This window comes from Heterodontus francisci, chromosome 7 (genome assembly GCF_036365525.1).
Source record: "Heterodontus francisci isolate sHetFra1 chromosome 7, sHetFra1.hap1, whole genome shotgun sequence".
NCBI lineage: Eukaryota > Metazoa > Chordata > Chondrichthyes > Heterodontiformes > Heterodontidae > Heterodontus > Heterodontus francisci.
The window spans coordinates 104,623,546-104,648,158 of NC_090377.1; the positions used below are offsets into that span (position 1 = coordinate 104,623,546).

The 24,613-nt window shown below is 41.8% G+C and overlaps 1 protein-coding gene across 1 annotated transcript in view; it reads right to left on the minus strand.

The window, feature by feature from the left end:
- Positions 1–22,681, minus strand: part of LOC137372404 (parathyroid hormone 2 receptor-like) — a 131,307-nt gene extending 108,626 nt beyond the window's left edge. Inside the window, exons 1-3 of the mRNA XM_068036291.1 lie at positions 22,660–22,681; positions 22,433–22,489; positions 17,873–18,060 (exon numbers count right to left, since the gene is read on the minus strand). Of these exons, the coding sequence (XP_067892392.1) occupies positions 17,873–18,060; positions 22,433–22,489; positions 22,660–22,681 (267 nt within the window). The remainder of the gene's footprint in view (positions 1–17,872; positions 18,061–22,432; positions 22,490–22,659) is intronic.
- Between the last annotated feature and the right edge of the window lie 1,932 nt (positions 22,682–24,613).

Consider the following 24,613-nt stretch of genomic DNA (forward strand, 5'->3'; position numbering starts at 1 on the left):
AAATTCTTTCTCAGCACTCTGAAAACTTGTGTAGGACATGCGGCAAGTTTGCGATCGCCAAACGTGTTGACTGGTGTTATTTTACTTTTGAGTGCTTTGAAACTCTCAACAGGTGATCTTCGTGGTTTCGGTGGCAATAACCGTTTGCATTCCTCCTCCGACCATCAGTCTATTGTCGACCTTTCTCTAGAGCATTTCCTGTTATCAATCGATCGAGCTGAAAGAGCAAGAAACCTAGGATAGTGCATTCCTCCCTCCTCAGCCAAAAAAGTTTGAAAGGCTTTCTTCATAAACCTAACTCTGGATTCAGAAGAGCTCTCCTTGCAGTTTCTGAAAGTCAGAGCTATCAATCATTATGGAATAATGCCGCGTCTCTAACAGTTGGAAAAATGTATTAGTGTTGAAAGCACGTAGTCCAAAGTCTTATGACTTACACCAAGGGAAAGGTAAAGTACTAGGACCCGATTCTCTCATCATTCATTGCGTAATATTCAGAGCTGAGAAGAAATAATAGTGTGTTGATTGTATTAACCATAGTGCCATCTCCTGCATAGAGCAAGACATTACTCAACGTAACACTGTTGTACTGTACAGTGTACACGATGAATACATCTAAATTCGATAACTTTCCAGCGTTACAGATAACAATGAACCTTTTGTCCTCCGTTCAAAAAAGCCTGTTTTTAAATTAATTTTAACAACCATTAGCAAAATTGTCAGAACAGGGAGCTTCGAAACGTATAGTTCCTGTGAATGCAACATCCTGAGCAGGAAGGAAAAAAAGTAACCAAAAAAAGCTAATACACTTGTAGTCATTTTCTTTTACACCTGTCCAAACAAAGCTGCCAACCAGCTGCTATAAATGCTGAAAGGCTTTTTAATGCAGCTGTGAAATATGCAATACTTAGGCCCCACCACAATTAAAGAAAGCTGGTTTTACAGATCAGATCTTGTTGCATTGTTAACCATTGTACGAGATGACCCGTGGGGCACCCAAAGCTCCGCTTCATGGATGCTTGCAAGCGTGACATGAAGGCCCTAAAGGTCGACTATCGCCCTGGGAGTCACCAGCTGACAAAAGAGGGAAATGGTGACACATCCCGTGGACTAGTGTGCACTATCACGATGCCCAGTTGCTACAGCAGCTTGGCAACAGGCGCCAACATCAAAAACAACTCACAGCATCACCTGGCAGCTTCACGTGCAACACTAATGGCAGAATCTGCCTCTCATGGATTGCCCTTCACAGCCATCATCAAAGGTGCTAATGACTTGGATGCAGGGATAGAAGGTACTATAGCCAAATTTGAAGGTGACACTAAAATAGGTGGGATAGTAAGTTGCAAGAGGAGATAGACAGATTTTTAATTAGTAATGGGTTGAAGGGTTATGGAGAATGGGCAGGAAAGTGGAGTTGAGGCCGAGATGAGATCAGCCATGATCGTATTGAATGGCGGAGCAGGCTCGAGGGGCTGAATTGCCTACTCCTGCTCCTAGTTCTTATGTTCATATGTTCATATGAGAGAAGACATCCCAATGAAATGGATTGTCTGTTGCGTGTCCATCATCTTTCGCAGATGGAAGTTTGCCAACCAATCATGTCCAAATATCTTCTGTGCTGTTTCAACAACAATTTGCATTTAAATAGCATCTTTAATGTAGTAAAATATCCCAAGGCATTTCACAAGAAGTTATCAGACAAAATTTGTCATCAAGCCATGTAAGGAGATATTAGGACAGATGATCTAAGTCTTGGCCTAAGACAAGAGTCAGCAACATCTTTTAGCCTGAAGAGCCTTTATAAAGAAATTTGCCTAAAATACAAACTGTTCAGAGCCACAAGACAAAAAAAAATTTAAATTAGCAAAATACCAATTTCTACTCAGAATAAAACATCAATAACAAGTTTAATTATAAAAGTGAAAGATTCTTTTTGCCTTTGTGTTTTTATAATAGACTTTGGAATAAATGAAATTATGCTTTTTTATTTTAAATTTATAAGTCATCTTTAAAACAGGATTTTTGCTTAAAATGTTCAGAGCAAAGACAATTTTCCAGCCCATAGATTTTCATGATACAAAAATAATAGCACATTCAGAATAATTTATTGCTTTCAGCTATATTAGAAATTTTAATGTCGCAACTATAAAACCTGATCCTTGAACCCAAGACTTACTTATCACCATTGTACATATATATGACCCAACAGATTTATTTCAAGCGCACTGCAATTTTTCATTAAGAAAATCACTTGAAACTGGGAAATTTATCATAATTATTAACCTTTGATTTCCATAATAAAAACATTGCTCTTATTTGGTTAACAAGTGTAAACAATTGCCAACAGCTATATTTCAAAGAACAAAGAACAAAGAACAGTACAGCACAGGAACAGGCCATTCGGCCCTCCAAGCCTGCGCTCGAACTTGACGCCTGCCTAAACTAAAACCTTCTGCACTTCCGGGGTCTGTATCCCTCTATTCCCATCCTATTCATGTATTTGTCAAGATGCCTCTTAAACGTCTCTATGGTACCTGCTTCCACCACCTCCCCCGGAAACAAGTTCCAGGCACTCACCACCCTCTGTGTAAAGAACTTGCCTCGCACATCCCCTCTAAACTTTGCCCCTCTCATCTTAAACCTATGTCCCCTAGTAACTGACTCTTCCACCCTGGGAAAAAGCTTCTGACTATCCACTCTGTCCATGCCGCTTATAACTTTGTAAACCTCTACCATGTCGCCCCTCCACCTCCGTCGTTCCAGTGAAAACAATCCGAGTTTATCCAACCTCTCCTCATAGCTAATGCCCTCCAGACCAGGCAACATCCTGGTAAACCTCCTCTGTACCCTCTCCAAAGCCTCCACGTCCTTCTGGTAGTGTGGCGACCAGAATTGCACAAAATATTCTAAGTGTGGCCTAACTAAAGTTCTGTACAGCTGCAGCATGACTTGCCAATTTTTATACTCTATGCCCCGACCGATGAAGGCAAGCATGCCATATGCCTTCTTGACTACCTTATCCACCTGCGTTGCCACTTTCAATGACCTGTGGACCTGTACGCCCAGATCTCTCTGCCTGTCAATACTCCTAAGGGTTCTGCCATTTACTGTATACTTCCCACCTGCATTAGACCTTCCAAAATGCATTACCTCATATTTGTCCGGATTAAACTCCATCTGCCATTTCTCCGCCCAAGTCTCCAACCGATCTATATCCTGCTGTATCCTTTGACAATCCTCATCACTGTCCGCAACTCCACCAACCATTGTGTCGTCCGCAAACTTACTAATCAGACCAGCTACATTTTCCTCCAAATCATTTATATATACTACAAACAGCAAAGGTCCCAGCACTGATCCCTGCGGAACACCACTAGTCACATCCCTCCATTCAGAAAAGCACCCTTTCACTGCTACCCTCTGTCTTCTATGACCGAGCCAGTTCTGTATCCATCTTGCCAGCTCCCCTCTGATCCCGTGTGACTTCACCCTTTTGCACCAGTCTGCCATGAGGGACCTTGTCAAAGGCTTTACTGAAGTCCATATAGATAACATCCACTGCCCTTCCTTCATCAATCATCTTTGTCACTTCCTCAAAAAACTCAATCAAATTAGTGAGACACAACCTCCCCTTCACAAAACCATGCTACCTCTTGCTAATGAGTCCATTTGTTTCCAAGTTGGCGTAAATCCTATCCAGAAGAATCCTCTCTAATAATTTCCCTACCACTGACGTAAGGCTCACCGGCCTATAATTTCCCATAATATTGTTTAAAATCTAGTGAATTCTAGCATTACCTAATTATGAATGCTACATTTTTCAACAAACTATGTATTGAATAATGAGATAAACTGTCAACTCCAAGCCTGCATCCTTAAGGGCATTCCAAAAAACTAAATTTATTTTTTGAAGACGACAATTACCCAATAATGCTATGTTTAAGCCCAACAGCATAAGATCTAAACTTTATATTGATAAAATAACCCAATAAGAAAATTGTGTTACTTTCTAGTTCTTTGAGTTGACACTCTCTCGACTTAATATTCTAGATTATTTTCGTGAAAATTAGAACCAGAAGATAAAGGTTGGGGGGCCGCAAATGAGACGTCAAGGAGCCACATGCAGCTTCAGAGCTGCGTGTGGCTGGCCCCTGGTCTAAGAAGTAGGTTTTCATGAGTGTCATTAAGGAGGAGAGGTAGAGAGGCAGAGAATAATGGAGGGAATTCCAGAGCCTAGGGCCTGTACTGCTGAAGGCACGACCACCAATGGTGGAGTGATGAAAATCAGGGCTGTGCAAGAAGCCAAAGTGAAAGTAACGCAGAGTTCACATGGATTATAGAGCTGCAGGGGGGTTACAGAGGTAGGGAGGGGCAGGTCATTGAGACATTTTAAACACAAAAATGAAAATGTTGAACTTAAGCCATTGCTGGACAATATAGGTCAGAGTCATAGAGTAGAGTCATAGAGTCATTAATGGCACAAAAGGAGGCCATTCGGCCCATCAAGTCCATGCCCGTTCTCCACAGAACAATCCAGTCAGTCCCAGTCCTGCGTTTGATCCCTGTATTCCTGCAAGTTTATTCCCTTCAAGTGGTCATCCAATTCTGTTTGAAGTCATTGATTGTCTCTGCTTCCATCACACTTGTGGGCAGCAAGTTCCAGGTTATTACCACCCACTGCATATAAACATTCTTCCTCATATTCCCCCTGCATCTTTTGTCCAAAACCTTCAATCTGTTTCGCCTAGTCCTTGTACCATTAGTTAATGGGAACAGTTTTTCCTTATCTAACTTATCCAAGCCTGTCATAAACTTGTACACTTCGATTAAATCTCCCCACAATCTCCTTTGTTCTCAGGAGAACAAACACAGCTTTCCCAACTTAACCTAGTAACTAAGATCCCCCATCACTTCTTTCATTCTGGTAAATCTCCTCTGCACCCTCTCAAGGATCCTCACATCCTTGTTAAAGTGTGGTGACCAGAACTGGACGCACTACTCCAGTTGGGGCCTAACCAGAGCTTTATAAAGGTTCAGCATAACTTCCCTGCGTTTGTATTCAATTCCTCTATTTATGAAGCCCAAGATCCCATATGCTTACTAACCACTGTCTCAATATGTCCTGCCACCTTTAAAGATCAGTGCACATGCCCCCCAGGTCCCTCTGTTCCTGCACACTCTTTAGACCTGTGCCATTACATTTATATAATGCCTCTCCCTATTCCTTCTGCCAAAATGCATCACCTCACACTTGTCAATATTAAATTCCATCTTCCACCTCTCTGCCCATTCTGCTAGCCTATCTATGTCCTGTTACAGACAGTTCATATCATCTTCAGTGTGCCACACCTCCAATTTTGTTGTCATCAGCAAATTTCGATATTCTATTCTGTATTCCAAGATCCAAGTCATTTATATATCGCAAAAAAAGCAGTGGTCCCAGCACTGACCCTTGGGGAACACCACTGTCTGCCATCCTCCAGTCTGAAAAACAACCATTTACCATGAATCATCGTTTAATGTTGTCCATTGCTTATCTAGAGTCATAGCTTTTAATCTAGTTTCCGAATGTACCTTAGCCAACTTGCCCCTCATACTTATGTAGTTTGCTTTGTTCAGATTTACAGTCCCAGTTTTGTAATTAACTAAATGAGGGCCATTAAGCTAGAAATTGGATAGCCCTTTTTTTTGGGTACGTGGCTGCAATTCACGACTTGCCCATGCCTGTTCAGATCAAGGTGGACAATGCACGAATTTGGTGTACCCACCTCATCTGAATGATTGTAGCATTGGGATGAATGAGTCCAGCAGAGCTCTCCTCTCCTAAACACTGCCTATGGACTCTGCACTCAGCAGGAGGGCCAAGCAGCATTGTTTGGAAACCATGTGGTCCAGTAGGCCTTCCCTCTAAGCATAGCCAGTCTTTCCTATCAATTTTCACCCACTTGCCAACTCACAAGGGCGAGGTAGTATATAAGTTCTGCTGCAGAGTACTCAGATGAGGACCTTGATGGGGAGACATGTAGGAGAGTGCTGACGGGCATGCACACTGAGATTCTGTATGCATTGACTGGCCTGACAGACAGCTCCAGTCACTGTCAAGGAGCATGGAGGTGTCCAGCTCCAACTTGGCAGAAGGCATTGCCCTCTCTGCAGACTCTGCTCCATCTTCCTGTCATCCTACAGACCCAGAGGTACTACCACTGCTGCCCTCTACTTTTTGCAGCCTTTGTGCGGACTGATCATCTACTCCTCTGCCTTCCTTATGAGGATGTGGCAACATGCTCTGGCAAATCCAGGAGCTCAATTCAAAAGACCTCCAGAAATACTGCAGAGTATTCCAGACACTTTGCAATAAAAAAATTTGTGAAAAATGAGCTTATCTCCAATTTGGATGTCTGACCTTTTAAACAATGCTAATGCAGTGCCCATCTTGGAGCTTATCACCGGATCTTTGAAAAGTGATGAATGAATACACACACAGTACCTGTGTGGCCCAGATTGGGAATCCTGGCATCACATTAATCAGCTATTTGTAGGACAGCAGAATAGCATCAATTTAAAGCCTGCTGGCAGACACAGGGTATGTACCTGTGTGAGCCTTTCTGCTGCTGCAATGTGCTACGCTCATGTAAAGTCAACAACTGATAATACAAGAACTCAACCTGAAGTGTTATAAAAATTGGATTTGCCTTTTTAAAAAAAGTGGACAATATGCTCCAAAATCGCCACCGAAGGTCAAAAGACCTGACCTTGTATATTCAACCTGTTTACTGTCTGACAAGGACAGAAGAATACATTCCCAAGCTAAGAGGTGTCAATACAACCATCCTGAACCCATCAAGAGACATTTTTGAATTGAATGTGTTCTTCTGAAACACAGAAGGAGGTAAGTAGCCACATCCTGGGCTATCGTCAGTCACCAAAGAAGGAAGATCCGTGTCTCCCAAAAGAAGTAAGATGTAAGAGGCTTTTAATGTAAAAGTTAGCTCTGTGGAGAGAGAGAGAGAGAGAGACCCAGGAAAAAGCACCAGCAAAGCTAGTCCAGTTGAGAGCTGGGAGAATATCCAGTAAAGCGAAAGGAAGGTGCCCTCCTGTGAATTCTACATTTCAATTTGAGCAGCAGAGACCTGGAAGTGATCCCCTGTCTTCAAACTGAACTTTCAACCAAAAGACAAATCTACAAACACCCCAGGCCTGCAACTAAAGAGAAATTGACCTCTGAGAAAATTCAACAGCTTTACCGTGAACCCTGAAACCCTACCTCACTTCAAACCACTTACCCCTTTTCCTCTCTGTCTCTTCTTTGTGTGTGTGCGAGTGAATGCATTAATGGGTGCGGTTGCAACAATTTCAGGATAAGGCATATTGCTGAATAAATAATTAATCTCCTGTTTCAAACCTACAAGAAAACCTGTTGTTATGTGTTTATTTGACAATTAAACAAACAAAAGGGTTAAACCCTAATGACAAAAACACTTGCTGCGGTCAGGTGGGAGTTGAACAGTGGGAACCGCCCACACCCCTCACCATGTGACCATATCAAATGCCACGTGAGCCACACAGAAAGCAGCAGATTGTGCATTGCATCCCTGGAAGCAGCGGCAGAATCCATAGTGCCATTCGAGGCAATAATACACGACCAAATTTCTAGCCCATAGACTTAAATGCTTTCTGCCAAAGTAGTGTCACACAATTCATTGTGGCCACAAAAATTGTTGTGTCGCACAGAGGAAAGTATAACCCAGGACCAGACAATTTGTTTTGGATTATTTTAAATCCATCCTCATCTTGTGATAGTGAAGTGCGTTTGTGATTTTATTTGGACTTCTGCAGTGTTAAGTCATTTGTTCCGTTCCTGAAACAATGTTTACTGGAAGTGTCTCTTCAACCTACCATAATGGCAAATGGGCAAAATTCAGAATATCTAGTATCAGTTGCAGTACAAACTATTGAAACATAGCTTTATATTTATCATCCATTCATATTCAGTGGTTAGAAAATCTCAAAACTGCATTTTTTTAAATGTTATGTTAATTTTTAAATCAATTCTAAGCATTTGGAGCATGTCGGTGACGCAATATGTCAGGTTGCCAGTGCGTACCTCTATTTACAATGACAGGAAACCACTTTACAGGTACACTGATGTCCTTTAACCAATATGTACTAAATAGCTTTGAAAAGTTTGTTAGGGAGATTCAGTAAAGGTTTCTAGTGGTAGTTTGTGGATCAGGCGAGCAGATGCACAAAGACTTGGTGATATCAAATCATGCTATAAAGGTACTTCCATGTTTCATGATTTAAATGAGAAGTTGTAGTAGAAGAGTGTTTTGAAAAGTTTCTAACAAGGAAATGATTTCTGATTCTGATCCATATTATGCAGAGCTGTGCTTTGGTAAACACTGCACCAAATAGAAATGTAATGATCCTTTATTTATCGATCAGATCCTGGGGAATAGTCCAGGTCAATCAACACATTTATCTTCAGAAAAGTCTCGTGTGATTGCCTCAAAAACAAATTGGAACTATCAAAGTACAATTGTGAAAGCTGTCAAAAATTGGTGTCTAAGAACATTTTTTAAAGGTTTATAATACTGGCTGTGAAAAGCATTGGAAATTACAACTGAACCAATTGACATGTGATTAGGTTCATTTTCTAAGGCCAAGAATGGAGAGGTCCTCAGCTTGATTGCAGTTACTGAGCCACAGCAGCATAAATGCTCAATTTTTATATCATATTCACAAAGAGATGGTGACAGCCTAGCAGTGAGAGACCAAGTTTTGTGACAAAAACTGTTATGACGAGGTGATAAGGAGGTCTAGGGCTCCCTTTAAGCCTTCATCTGTCTTAATGTAACAGGGCATAATTTTAAACACACTGTTTTTAGCTCCCCCTTGGTAAATCCTTGTTTACCGCTTTCCAATTATCAGGTAAAGAAACCAGCACAAACAGGCTTTCTTAGTTTTAAAGAAGAAAGGTGAAATTTTATTAAACTTAAACACAAACTCTAATTTGGGTAACGCCTACGGACACACGACATGCCCACGCTGGCATGCATACGCGATACACACATGCAATAGAGACAGAAAAGAGCAGAAAAATAAAGTAGAAAAGTTTGAGGCAATATCTGAAGAGTTTTTGTTCTGGGTCTTCGAGCTCACTGTAGAGTCCTTGATTGTAGGTAGATCTTGCTTTTAGTTGGGGCCCAATATTCTTCTTAAACCTTATTCACTGTAGGAGATCTTTCTCTCTTAGGATTCATGTGTCTTCAGTGGATTCAGAGGCTTGTGAGAAAGAGATGGGAGCAGGCAGACAGGAGAGGCTGTAGCGAGCCAGCCAGGAGAGATCGTCTCTGTCCAGGAGCATTCTGCTTTCTGCCCAAATTGTTTGTACAAATTCAAAAACTCAGGTTGCCCAGCTGGTTAGTCATGTGACTAGATGGTTTGACCATGTCCATTTGTGTATTTGGCCATCATAGCAGTCAACCTGGGTGACGCAGTGGTTAGCACCGCAGCCTCACAGCTCCAGCGACCCGTGTTCATTTCTGGGTACTGCCTGTGCGGAGTTTGCAAGTTCTCCCTGTGACCGTGTGCGTTTCTGCCGGGTGCTCCGGTTTCCTCCCACAGCCAAAGACTTGCAGGTTGATAGGTAAATTGGCCATTGTAAATTGCCCCTAGTGTAGGTAGGTGTTAGGAGAATTGTGGGGATGTTGTAGGGAATATGGGATTAATGTAGGATTAGTATAAATGGGTGGTTGTTGGTTGGCACAGACTCGGTGGGCCGAAGGGCCTGTTTCAGTGCTGTATCTCTAAATTAAAAATAAATAAAATAGACTGCAAGCTTCCCCCACCTTCAATGTCTGGTCATCAAAAGGCCATTGTGGGTTGAATGTGTCAGGGAATGGCTGCTTTGTCCTTCCAAACGCTATCTGTTAATATGCAAATATCTTTTCAGCCACATCTGTTTAACACGTTCTTTCTTCACCCCAGTAACAGTTTAAAATCAATGATCATGACAAAATTCATGTGCCTCTTGGCAGGTGGGGGCCTAGCTTGACACTAAATGTTATTCATTAAATGTTGTCACAAATGGTAATGATTCAGTTGGTTTTCCAACAAGATCGCAAACCTCACAATAATGTTTTTCTGACGCAGTCGTTGATAACTATTTAACTGGAGGCTTCAGAAGTAATGGTGACAAGCACTTGTGGAGGTTAGGGGGCACCGTAGTTAAAACTAAAATTTATTAATACTTAGCAATCATGTAATACAAAAGTACAAGAGATAACAGACTTTAATTAATGACACATAAAAAACAGATAGGGTGGTATATCTATGGTGGAGACACCAGCAACGGTGAAGGATAAGAGACAGAGAGTGCGGGAGAAGTGCAAGGACCTGACCGGAGGATTCAGGAAATGGAGGTGGCAACTTGGTGCTGCTCCCTTCCCACACCTGGAGGACAAGATCACACTTAAGTTTGTGCCGATCTGGGCCCTGCCGGTTGGTGCCTTCAACATTAACAACAACATCAAAGGCTAAGGGAGTAAACCTGACAAAATCTGGAGTGGTGTCCCATTAGGTAGTTGGTGTTTCCCTCAAGTTAGCACCTTCCGTCAACTCCTGCAACCAAATAGGCCCCAGATGTAATGGCTTCGTCCTTCCTCTGGACACCAGCCTGAAAGTAGCCAAGACAGCCATGCAAAAGACAGAGAGAAACAAACACTGGATCAACATGTCAGGAAATCCAAACTGCATGTGACAAAAGGAAATCTACGAGCTATGTACGAAGGGATCAAGAGGGCGCTTGGCCCTGCCATCACCAAAGTTTCCCCCTGAAGTCAGCAGATGGTGAAGCACTCACCAACAGAAGTAACCAGATGTCCCACTGGACTAACTGCACTATTATGAGCTGTACTCCTATAAGTCGGACATCTCCCAGTCTGCATTCGATGCTCTCCTGCAATTTCCTGTCATGGATGAGTTAGATGAAGAACCCTCATCACTGGAGCTCAAGAAGGCCATAGACCACCTCATGAACAGAAGGGCACCCAGCAAGGACTGAATGCCAGCCGGACTGCTCAAGCACAGAAAGTCCCATCTATTGCCACACCTTTATAAACTTCTCCTTCTCTGCTGGAAATTATGTTCTGTTCCACAGGAGATGCATGATGCCAAAATCCTCACAGTATACAAAAACAAAGGTGACAGAGGAGACTGCAACAACTACAGGGGCATCTCACTCCTTAGCGTCACAGGGAAGGCCTTTGCTAGGGTCATACTTTAAAAACTCCATCTACTTGCAGACCGACTGTGCCTGGAAGCGCAGTGTGATTTCTGTGCTGGCAGATCTACCGTGGACATGATTTTTTCCATACGCCAGCTACAAGAGAAGTGTAGAGAACAACGTCTATTCCTTTACCTTACTTTCGTAGATCTCATCAAGGCATTTGACACTATTAGCAGAGTGGGGGTCTCCAAGGGAAAATTATCTCCTCAGGCTCATCCACTCCTTCCATGACAACATGCATTGCACTGTACAGTTTTATGGCTCCACTTCTGACAGTTTCAGAGTGAAGAATGGAGTGAAACAGGGTTGTGTCCTAGCTCTCACTCTGCTTGACATCTTCTTCTCCATGCTCCTGACTACACCTTCCCTGCAGATATGGAAGGATTCTACCTGCACACAAGGTCAGACAGCAAGCTCTACAATCTATCAAGGCTGAAAGCGAAGAGAAAACCACATCACGTCCTGATAAGAGAACTCCTCTATGCAGATGATGCTGCGCTAGTCATTCACATGGAAACTCAGCTACAAAGATTCATGGACTGTCTCTCCCACACCTGTAACTTGTTCTCCTTGACTATAAGCGTCAAGAAAACCGTGGTCATGGAACAAGGTTTGCATCTTCGCCCCTGATCACACTAAATAACACCCCACTGGAAGTGGTTAGGATATTCTGCTACCTTGGGTTCACAGTGACAGACAATCTTGATGCAGAGCTCGTTACACACATAAAGAAAACAGCTACCACCTTTGGCCAACTCGCGAAATATGCATGGGATAACATCAAGCTGACCCTTAGGACCAAGATGATGCTTTATAAAGCCTGTGTTCTCAGCACCTTGCCATATAGCTGTGAAATATGGGTAACTTACAACTGTCTGCGGTGCATTATGGGTATATCCTGGCAGTACAAAATCACAAATGTGGCAGTCTTCTCAAAGGCAAAGCTCTCAAGTGTGTTGGCACTAATCAAACAGGGGTGGCTTCAGTGGATCGGACACATCTGCAGGACGGAAGACGTTTGCATATCTAAGGATCTCATGTATGGTGAGGTAACCAGGGTCAGACCATCAGTGGGGCACCCAAAGCTCTGCTTCAAGGATGCTTGCAAGTGTGACATAAAAGGCCCTAAACAGTGACTATCACACCTGGAAGTCACTAACTGGTGAAAGAGCAAAATGGCGACACATCCTGTGGACTGGTGTGCATTACCATGACGAACACTGGCTATAGCAGCTTGGGAACAGGCGCTGACGCCGAAAACAACAACTCACAGCATCACTTGGCAACTTCACATGCATCTGCCTCTCAAGGATTGGCCTCCACAGCCATCAGCAAAGGTGATTGTTTGCTGCGTGTCCATCATCTTTCATATGCCAACATGATATGTCTATCAATCACATCAATGACTGGCAATATAAAATCCTTATTCATCACCAAAACATTTTATTTTCTCATCTACGTCATCACCCAGTTCTGTGCCAACCTTATCACCACCACTGTCAAAACCCTAACCTGTGCTTCTATCACCTTGAAACTCTATGACCTAGATTTTTGTGTGCTGTCATGCCCATGCTTGGATGGGATAGCAGGAATATCGGGTGTAGAAGCCTGCCACCACATTCCCGACTAACCTCTATTTCCCTCCCCATGTTCCCAACCTCATCTTCAAATGTGTCCATAGCCTCACCTACCCAATATTTGGAATATCTCCTGCCTTATTCCTCCGCTCACATCTTTCAGTCCTCCAATTCTGGCCTTTGATATACACTGTATGTTCCTTGCATCCACCATCCACCACAAACCTTAATGCTATGCTCATAAATTCCTCGACCTCGTCATTTTCTTCCCTACATCTAATGATCATCTTGAAATTCATCTTGTTGACCAAACTTTCAGTCACCTTTCCTCAGTTCCTTTTATTTATTTATTCTCCTCTTTAAATTACCTTGGGTCATTTATTTTTTTAAGTTAAGGACACAATACAAGCGTATGTTTATTACTGATTTCAATGGTTTGTAATGAATTGAACACACATTGATTTATATGTTTTATATTTTTTAATGCAGCCTGTTTATAAAGTCCTTGTGCAATTTTAAACTTTATTAACACTTAAATGACATATGAAAGCATAATCCATAAAGTTACTTTAATGTCAATGTTAATGCTGTGTTAATGACGCTGAAACTGATTGAAAATGGCAAAAGTAGAAGAAAAGGTTGGAAAATTAGATTGAACAATACATCATAAAGGATGGTGGTTATGTTTAAGCTTAGAAATTTGAACTGTGCTGCATTAAAATTTCATGAATTATGCTTTCATATGATATATTACAGTTTGCTTCTACCATGTGTACATCCAAAGTTATTAAAGTTTAAATTTTCACAAGAACTTTGGAGTTCTTGAACCCTGTAGAATAGAATATATCAATCAATTAGAAAGACAAGAAAACAAGAATTATTTATTAATGAACTTTGGTGAATGTCAGATGTGGAGAGGGTTGAACATAAATTTGATTTGCCACCCCCCCTCCCCCATCTCATTTAGTCCAAAAACATTCTGGTTTCTGATCAGTGCTATATCAACACCAACATTAGGCCATTAAATATATATAGTTGAACACCAGTGACGAAGTGACAGTGATTAGAAAACCTAGGTTTCAGTGCCTTGCTGTACACAGGAAGTAAAGCTACTTGTATGAGTTACTAAGGCTGGGGTGTGTAATATTCTGATACTATTAAGGCTTAGAACAGAATATCTAAGAGACTGACGGTCATGAGAACAGGAGTTTATTTACAGACATCTGACATCTATGGCTTCCACTTACAATCTACACGAGGTTCTGTACAAGTTCAGTTACATCACTTCCTGTGATGACACTCACAGACTCACATATTCTGTCCAGTAACAACCCTGTATTACATTATACTACATCTCCTCACAAGTCTCTGACTTCTCTTCTCAGATTGTTAACCACTGTGGCATTTTTACAAGTCTGCCATAATGCATTCTTCTCTCTTTCAAAAGGGTTTGAGGTTTTGAGTCTTCTAGTTCCTAGAGTCATAGAGTCATACAACATAGAAACAGGCCCTTCAGCCCACCGCGTCCATGACGACCATAATGCCTATCTATACTAATCCCACCTGCCTGCATTAATTCCATATCCCTCTATGCCTTTCTCATTCAAGTACCTGTCCAGATGCCTCTTAAATGTCGCTACTGTTCCTGCCTCCACCACCTCCTCAGGCAGCTCATTCCAGATACCCACTATTCTTTGTGTGAAAAATTTACCCTTTTGATCCCCTTTAAACCTCCTCCCTCTCACCTTAAATCTATGCCCCCTAGTTTTAGTCTCCCCTACCATGGGAAACAAACACTGGCTATCTACCCTATCTATGCCTCTCATAATTTTATATACTTCTATCATGTCCCCTCTCAGCCTCCTTCGTTCCAGGGAAAACAGACCCAGCCTATCCAATCTCTTTATAACTCAAGCCCTCCAAACCAGGCAACATCCTTGTGAATCTTTTCTGCACCTTCTCTAGCTTAATCACATCTTTCCTGTAGTGCGGCGACCAGAACTGCACACAGTATGTGGCCTAATCAACGTTATGTACAACTGTAACATGTCATCCCAACTCTTGTACTCAATGCCTTGGCCGATGAAGGCAAGCATGCCATACGCCTTCTTCACCACCCTGTCTACCTGTGTTGCCACTTTCAGGGAACTATGTACTTGCACCCCAAGGTCTCTCTGCTCAACAACACTCCCTCGGGCCCTGCCATTCAGTGTATATGTCCTGCCCTGGTTTAACTTCCCAAAATGCATCACTTCACACTTGTCTGCATTAAATTCCATTTGCCACTCCCTTGCCCACTTTCCTAGTTGATCTATATCCTGTTGTAACCTTCTTCACTGTCCACTATACCACCAATTTTGGTGTCATCCTCCTTTTTATTCTTTTGTACTTCAGTGCAACTATTTGCTAACTCAAGTTCTTCACTTGGGTTCTCTGAGTTGAGTTGGTGGCTGACTGCAGCATTGTTGGTTCAGCAACCTCTTGAGATGATTGTGTATTTGCTGCTTCTTTAGTATCAGCACCAACAACCTTCATTTTCTTCTTATCATCCCTTAGTCAGTTTGGACAATGTATGATCATGGATATGGTGATTGTTCTATCACTTCTCCATACCTTCTCTGGTCTCTAACACAAACTGATTCTCCAGGTTGTATGTTCTGTGACATCTCTCATAATTCTCTGAATAGATCTTTCTCTAACCTCTCTCTCCCTCACTTTTTCCAAGTCTTCTGCACTCACTTGTGGTTTGAGTGTTCTTGGGAGTGTAGGAAGTTGGGTCTTCAACCTTCTTCCCATCAACCATTCGTATGGAGCTAAACCATTCTGAAGTGGTGTCGATTGATAACTTAGAAGTGCTAATTGAAGATCTTCATTCTTTTTTAATAACGCTTTCACAGCCCTTACACCTCCCTCTTCTTTGCCATTAGCCTGAGGATACTTCGGCAAACTGGTGATGTAAATAAAGCCATATGTTCCTGTAAACTCTCTGAAGCATTCATTTGCAAATTGTGGTCCATTGTCAAATATCACAATATCTGGAATCCCGTGTGTAGCAAAGATTTCTCTCAAGGCTCTGATTGAGTAGTTCCTTCATCTCATGACGATTGATAGCACACGTGACGCACCTCGATATCATCTCTTCAATTTCTTTCGACATAGCTGGCCACCATACTAACTGTCTTCCCCTGGCTCTGCACTTTGTTATTCCCAAATGTCCTTGGAGTAATCGTTCCAAGATCTGAATCTTAGTATCCTCTGGCTAACTAATCTCTCATTGTCGATCAATAAATCATCTACATTGCTCAGATGACCCCCTTGTTCATAATATTGCCCTTAACACTGGATTCTGTGGCATGTACACTGGCCATCCATGCAAACAATATTCTCTAATTGCTGCACATACTTCATCTTTTTGAGCATTCCTGATTTAATTCAATTTCTGAGCTGTCGTCAGACCAAACACTTCTACTTCATCAAGAAATAAAATGTGACCTTCTTCAGTCCTGCTGATGAAATATGTGATAACGCATCTTCTGTGATTTGCTGTTTCCCTGGAACATATTCAGTTTTAGCGTTGAATCTCATCAATCTTAATCCAAACCTCTGTACTCTTGGAGGTAACTTTGCTAGTTCTTTTGTATTTAATAGAATAACTAACGGTTTGTGATCTGTTTCAATCTTAAATTGAAGACCTAGCACATAGTTAGAAAATTTCCTGCATGACCAGGTTGCTGCCAAAGCTTCCTTTTCTGTGACTGCATAACTTTGCTCTGTTTCTTTTAATGAATAAGATGCAAAATATACAGGTCTGTGTCTCCCATCTCTCTGCACCTGAAACAAGACTGCACCTAGCACAGTGCTGATGCGTCCGTTGCTCTGATGGTTGGTAACTTTGGGTCATAATGTGCCAATACTTCTGAAGAAACAAACAACTTCTTGATTTTTTTCAAAAGATTTTTGTTGGATTCCGCTTCAACACCAGGCCTTGTCATTTTTTAACAACTGTAGTAACAACAAATGGTTCATTTATCATGGCTAGATTTAATGGAAACTTCCCCATCTGATTGACTATGCCCATAAACCTTTGCAACTCTGAATATTTTTAGGCTCTTCAAAGTTTTTTATGACTTTCATTTTTTGAGGATCCGCTCTGATGCCTGACCCATCAATAACATGTCCTAGAAATCTCAGCATTTGTTGTGAAAAGACACATTTTTCATTCCATGTGCGACCTGCTTTCTCCAATCTCTGCAATACTGCTCATACTGATTGGCACTATGGATCAACATGTCCATGTGACAGATGATCCCATCGAATCTTTCCAGGATTCCCAGCATTGTTCTTTGAAAAATTTCTCATACTAACGTAATTCCGAACGGTAATCTGTTAAAACAGAATCTTCCAAATGGTGTTATAAAAGTCGTCAATAGTTTAGATTCTTCATCCAAAGGTAATTGCCGGAATCCACTGTTAGAGCCCAATTTGGTGAAAATTGTGCTTTTCCCTAGCTTTGCCAAATTCTCATCTATTGATGACATTTATATTTCTCTCTCCACTGCCTTATTCAGTTGTGTGAGTTCTACACAAATTCGAATGGACACATTTGGTTTCTTCACTGGAGCCATACCTGACCACCATCCTGTAGGTTTTGTAACAGGTGAAATGGCTCCCTGTTTGGTCATTAATTCGATTTCTTTCTTAACTTTCTCTAGGAGTGGATGCAGACATTCCTCTATGTATCTAAACACAATGTTTCTGCATTCTTTCTCAAAGTGATGTGGTCAGCTGTTTTTTGTTTTCCAAATCCTTTGAATAATTTAGGGAATTCAGCCCTAAAATTCCTTGGCTGTTCCTCTATACCTTTAAGTTCTTCTACTCTACATATTAACTGTAGATCTATGCAAACCTTTCTTAGGAGTGAACAACTCTGATTCTTGATAATATATAATGCCTCAGGAATTTCTTTTCCCCGGGAACTCAGAATTGATTTCAACTCTCCTATTACCTTCAACTCAATGCCTCCAGGCCCATACAGTTGTTTACCTGTGCATTTAAAGCTTATCCTCTTTAGCGATGGTTCCATGTCTGCCAGTACTGAAACTGCTGCTCCAATGTCCAGTTTGAATCTTGTCTGATTGCCTCCTACAAGAATCTCTGCCATCCAGGAATCTTCATTTTCTTCATGGATTTCTCCTAGAAGCAGTAATTCAACACGTTGTACATCCTGTCAGTTTTCTTTATTTTCTTTGATTTCCCATTTATATTTTTCAGCCCTGGTTTCTTGCTGTGGCATACCAATTGGAAGTGTCCCCTTTTTTACATAAGAAACACTCTGCTTCTCTGGCTGGGCAATTTTCCTGCCGGTGCCTCACTGGTCATACCTACTGCAATTAGATGCTGCTGCCTTTAGATGCTCTTCCTGCCTTTCCTGTCTTTGACTGCCATTTTTCGCTTTTGTTTCCTTTAAGTATTAAATGGAGTTTGTTACTTTCGAGATCGGACTCTCCCTGTCTCTTCAAACGACAACACGGTTACATTTTCTAACCTCTGTTGCCTGCTTAACTGAATCGCCTAGGTTAGTGTAAGATCATCGCTCGACTGCAGATGATCCGAGAGAGCGTCATCTGCTACTCCGACCACGCTCCTGCCTCTAATTAGCTCTTCCCATAAACTGTCATATTCGTAATCTTCAGCAAGCTTATATAAGTCATTGATAAATGAATCAATACTCTCTCCTCTTTGCTGAGAATGCTCATTGAATTTGGCATGCTCGACAATGACGTTTTTCCTTACGTTAAATTAAGACTCCAGTGCCTTAATGACTTCTTCATACATATCTTTCTCCACACTTTTGCATTGTGTAATGAGGATATCATCTGCATACTCCCCCATGGCATATAATAACGTACTGACCTGCTTCTTGTCTGGCTTCTGTGTGAGACCCTATGCAGTATGGTACCTAGCAAACCTCCAGACCATTTTCGGCCACGCCTCTGCTTGGTTCTGTCCAGCTACTTTCTCGAAGTTCTCCGGTAAAAGCAGTGATTTTTCTATTTTTTTCTTCAGTTTATCGTTGCCACTATATAATATTCTGATACTATTAAGGCTTAGAACAGAATATCTAAGAGACTGACAGTTACAGGGATGGAATTTATTTGCATATGTCTGACATCTATGGCTTTCACTTACACTCTGCACGAGGTACTGTACGAGTTCTGTTCCATCACTTCCTGTGATGACACTCATAGAGTATTTTTATATTCTCCCCAGTAACAACCCTATATTACATTATACCACAGGGGAGGGGGTGGCAGAGTTGGTACCCATGCAATTTTACGCCAGCATGAGTGAATTACTTCAGGATGGGAGAACATTAGGTGGGAAAATAAATGCATTTTGGTGTAGGCAGCATTTATTTGCAAAACAAGTGGGTTGGGCCAGATTTTTAATTCGTCCCCTTGGAGAACAAGACACACCCAACAGTTTGTCTGGAATGTACAATTTGCTCCTGCTGTAGAGGAAGTCAATGTTTTCTGAAATGTGTAATTTGAACTAGTCAATGTCAAACAGGCAGGCTTCAGAGCTCACCATACTGCTGTGATTGAGCAGTATGACTGAGGAAGGCACAAATCAGGTGAGAACTCTGATATCGGAGAACGCACAAAGTGGAGCTGTAGTTAGCTATGTGAAGGTCCTCTGTTAGCTACTGTCCTGCAATAGTAATTATAGTTGTCCTTGGCTGGTAAAATAAAAAAAAACTTTATACCCTAATTAGTGATTTAGTGACTTCTTTAGAGTTTTATGTTTTTTTCCTGAAAGTGATAAAAATTCTTTATTTCAGTATGAAGGGACCAAAGTCAAGAATACAATTTAAAGGCAGATACATTCATTAAAATATGAAATGGAAATTAAAAAGTGCAAATACTCAATGATCTCCGGATCTCAGCAGTACTAACATAACAGGAAGCTCGTAAAGGTTTGCCAGCCAATAAATCTATGAGTGCACTTGTGTGGGGTTAGGGTGGCTCGGCAAGGCAGCGTAACAGGCTGGGGAACAACATGCTTCAGCAGGCCCCACAGGTCCTTGCCTGCTGTAGAGCAATTCAATGTTCTCTGCAATCAGAAACTTGGTTTCCTCTCCAGTCAGCACTCTGGAGGCTGGGCACATGCATGGGTGCGAACGATTGAGTGTGTATTTGCAGAAGGACTGATGCACCATGCTAGTAATCACTCCATTCGGTGTATTCCAGGAAAAATTAATTCACCATTCTAAAAAAATGCGACAATAGAAGCTCCAGGTTGTCAGGGCTGCACAACAGTCACACCATTGTCTTGTGAAATTCTCTTGTGGAACGTAAGTATCTGCAAAATAGTCCAGAACCACTGATCAGATAACTACTTTAAAACACTTGGCAGAGAAGTATTTGCAGGAAAACAATTCAACTTACTATTTAAATGTCATGTTGTGTTTTTCATGAATTGTGTGATTGAAGCTAAATCTTCTGTGAAATGAATTTATTATATTTATCAAAGAGAGTTTTTAACAGCTGCCACAAAAATTTAGAACAATATATTGAAGATTTCCTCCTTAGAACTATGAATAATCTATTTTGAAGATAATTTATGCAAAGTATGATCTATAATGTGAGCTGATTTTTAATATCTTTTGACATGAACACAACAATGATCAGGCACAACTGAACAAACCAAGTTCTCCTAAAATGGATGCTGTTGTACCTTTTGGGATGCTACAATTTATTTAATGTTCTTTATGTGGCATTTGTTTGCCTCCTTCATGACAATGGTTTCCTCAGCTCATAAATAAAGTCATAATGCTGATTTATTTCAGAACAAGGACTTACAATAAGCAGCGCTCTCTCTGAGCATATCTACACAAGCCGCTTTTCTAACTGTTGCCAATGAAAAACATAAACGTATTGTCAATTAGTAGTGTAACATACTGGAGTGCTAGGTGAGAGATTCATACTCCTCATTCTCTACATATTGCCTTGTCAATGGAGAGCAGCAACTCCAAAACACAAAGGTGAGGGGGAAGGGATCTTGCCAAATTGGTTTAAGTCCTCTTTTTGGCCAAATCGCTCTAAATTGCAGAGATCTGTGCACAACCTTACCTGTCCTCCTTCCAATAAGGGAATCTTGTATGTTCGGGGGGTGAGTGTGGGGATGTGGATGGGAGGAATGGTGAACACACACCTCAAAAGACAAGGTAAATAACTTAAATTTCATTGAATAAAAGCATCTTGAGAAAATGAAACATTTAAAATCAATTGAAATGCTATTTTCCTTATAGTAGATGCAAATAATGGTCTGGATTTTATGGTAATAATGACAGTGAAACTATCAGTGTTCACCATCATTATGTATCTGAGACTGACAGCGACTTCTGGAGTCTGCACATTAATAGATAAACATGGAAACCCAGAAGTGTTATTAGTGATTCTATACTCCTTCATAGGGTGCTCTGATAGGGTGCCAAACTGCAATCAAGTAGAAAGCACTGAATTGATGAAAACTTGCCCTTTTATATTATTAGTCTCACTGGAAAAAACCATGTAAAAGTTACACCTTATTGAATGATGTGTAACTGGGTTTTTAATGGCATACTATGTTCATAATTACTGCTGAATAGCTTCGCTGGCTCTGAAAATCTAATTTTATGTTTATGGAATGTCATATTTGTTCATTATTTTAAAAATCAATTTTTTTTTAGTTTTTCTGAAGTTCCTGATATTTCAGCTTTGATCTTAAGCCCATGTGTATGCCCTGATCATTTATTTCACCCTCTGTAAAATTTTAATTAACAGTGAAAAATTTAGTGCTTTTTACTTCCTTGTTTGCTCTCTGTGAGAATACTTCAATGTGATTGGCTGCTTACCCTGTTGATGACATCGTTGTTGATGACATCGTTATTGCTGGATGCCTAGAGATCCCCTTGACTGAAACTGACATTGGGAAAGGGAAATCCATGCCACAGAGATGGTTAGATCTTTGTGACAATTTTCCTCGTGACCACAAAATCCGAGCTGTTGATTTACTTATTTGCAGCTTTTTAGTATTGGCTGTATTCTTAAAATACACTGAATAGTTTTGCAGATTTTTACTCAGAACAACCTTTGCATGCATGATGCCAGATCCAATTTGTGGCTGAGTCAGTGGCAAAGCCAACAACATCTTCATATGACAGGATTCACCAACATTAGTTTCATTTTAACAGAAGGGACAAAAGCCAGTTCATCGCTTCAAATTCAATAGTGTCTGCACTTTGACTGAGCCTTCTTCATAATGAATCGTAAACAAGGCTCAAAACAATGCAGGAGTGGTGGTTGCTTTGCAGGGACCCCTGTCAAAGGGTCAATGAGTTGCACAAATTTACAAGCAGGAGGACTCGCCCTTTGATGATTGCCGATGGGGAAGCCCCTGTGGCACTGCATGAAGTGTTGGGTCAGGTGTGTGACCAGAGTTGGGCACAACTCAGCAAAGGGCCCAAGTTCATGCACGCTAGCACCACATTAAGCTAGTCTGCACTACTTAAAGCCAGTCTCACCTCTTAAAGGGGAGGTGTCTTCTGGCTGCAGCAGCTGCTGAAAGTAGCTGGGGAAGACTGTCCGAGCAAGAAGAACACCAAAAAATGGTTAAATAGAGCAAACAGCATGTCATATGCATCTTCACACACTGTTCAATTCATCACCACCCCCTCCACTTAACTACGAAGAATTTCTATCAACCACTGCTCTTATTTCACATTCATAGCTTCACTTCACCCTCACATACTTTGGACAGCTGCAAGCCTCATACCCACATCTCACAGCTTGCACTGATTGCCAGCTATTCAACCAGGACAGCCATATCAGCTAAGCACATTACACCACACTGACTGACACACATCCCTCTCTCTTGCAGGATAAGGTGGTGCATAACTACAGACAGTACCACTTAACCAATGGGGACAGGCACAACTGCACATCCTCACCCCAATGGAGAAGACGGTGCTCATCCTGGTCGGAGCAGCCATGACTGAGGCCGTGGCCAGTCACAGGCCTAAAAGCATTGAAAATGACAGCATACTCATGTGTAATCCTCCTTCTCACATCCTACTTGCTCCTAATCCCACAATCTGTTCCGATTTACAAGCTGCAGATGATCTACGCATGTGCCTCTTCCTTAAACATTCCCCCTCCACTTCAAACCTTGTGCCTTTCTCCTTTTAGGTATCCAAGAACTGCCATCTGGCCAGGAAGTGGTGCAGGAGAAAGAAGTGGAAGAGGAAAAAGACACTGATGAAGAACTCGCTCACGTACTCGCTCACATACTCAGATACTGACATGCCACATACTTTCGAGGATAGCTTAGAGTCGGGATCTGCATGTGGTGAGACCTGCAGGCAGGGAAGGGTTAAAGTGTGGCGCAGGTGTCAAACTCATCAGAGAGTGAGATTGCCCATGAATTCTGCTGCAGAAGACTCAGATGAGAACTTCGATGGGTTGGCATACAGAAAATGGCTGATAGGCGTGCACACTGAGATATTTGGTGCATTGGCAGGCTTGTCAGGAAGCTTATGGTCATTGTCAAGGAGCATGGAGGAGTGCAGCATCAACCTTGCATAGGCCTTTGCACAGAGCTTGGAACCCATCCTTTCTGATGTGGAAGAAGTGACCAATTCCATGACAGCACTTGTGGATCAACCATGATGCAGCATCTGAAGGACAATATCTCAGCTTCCATTGCAGCACAAGCAAAAGCCACCAAAGCTCAAACTGGAGTCAAGCAAGTGCATCTTGTTGCCATCATGGATATCAGCATGCAAAGGCGCTCGCAGGGTCTCACAGCAGTTCAGCAATCTGTCCTCCGACATATTTCTAGAATTGCTGAGGAGCCCCAGGGGAGTGACATTGATGCCATGGAGTACAAACCCTGGTGTCCTCTCTCAAGATGACAGTATATGTCCTCACACAGTACTCCTGCTGTTGTTTGTCAGCCAGCCAGCCCAGTTTGCTGCCACCCATGCTGGGATGGTGCAGTCCAATGCTGGGCCTTCCAGGCCCAGAGCTACTCAGCGGCATATTACACGGCCATCTGCCGTCTCCCCCACTGTAAGTCAGCAGCCAGCCATGCTGCAGCCAATGATGTAGCACAGAGTACAAGCAGAAGGACAGGCAAAGTCACATGGAAGACAGGCACTAAGGAATGCACCAAGGGTGGTTAGTTGACTTTTGTATGGAATACTGGATGTTATGTGCAGACCAAGGGGGAGAGAAACTATTGCACCTATGACTGGGAGCAAGCAGTCTTAACTTGGAAAAAAAAAATCAAAATGTGATTGGCTGGTGAGTATTGCAGATTTGTTTTCTTTCCTCTTGAGGGTTGTTCTCCTTACAACAGAAGAGATTGAGGGGAGATTTAATAGAAATGTACAAGATTATGACAGGCATAGGTAAGTTAGACAAGGAAAAACTGTTCCCAATAACTAATGGTACAAGGACTAGGGGACACAGATTGAAGGTTTTGGGCAAGAGATGCAGGGAGAATATGAGGAAGAACTTTTAGAGTTGTGGAAGCGAGACAATCATCCATTTCAAAAGGAAATTGGATGGTCACCTGAGAGAAATAGACTTGCAGGGCTGTGGGGATCAAGCAGCAGAGTGGGACTGACTGCATAGCTCCATGGAGAGCCACATGGACTCAATGGGCTGAATGTCCCTTCTGTGCTATAAATGACTCTTTGGGC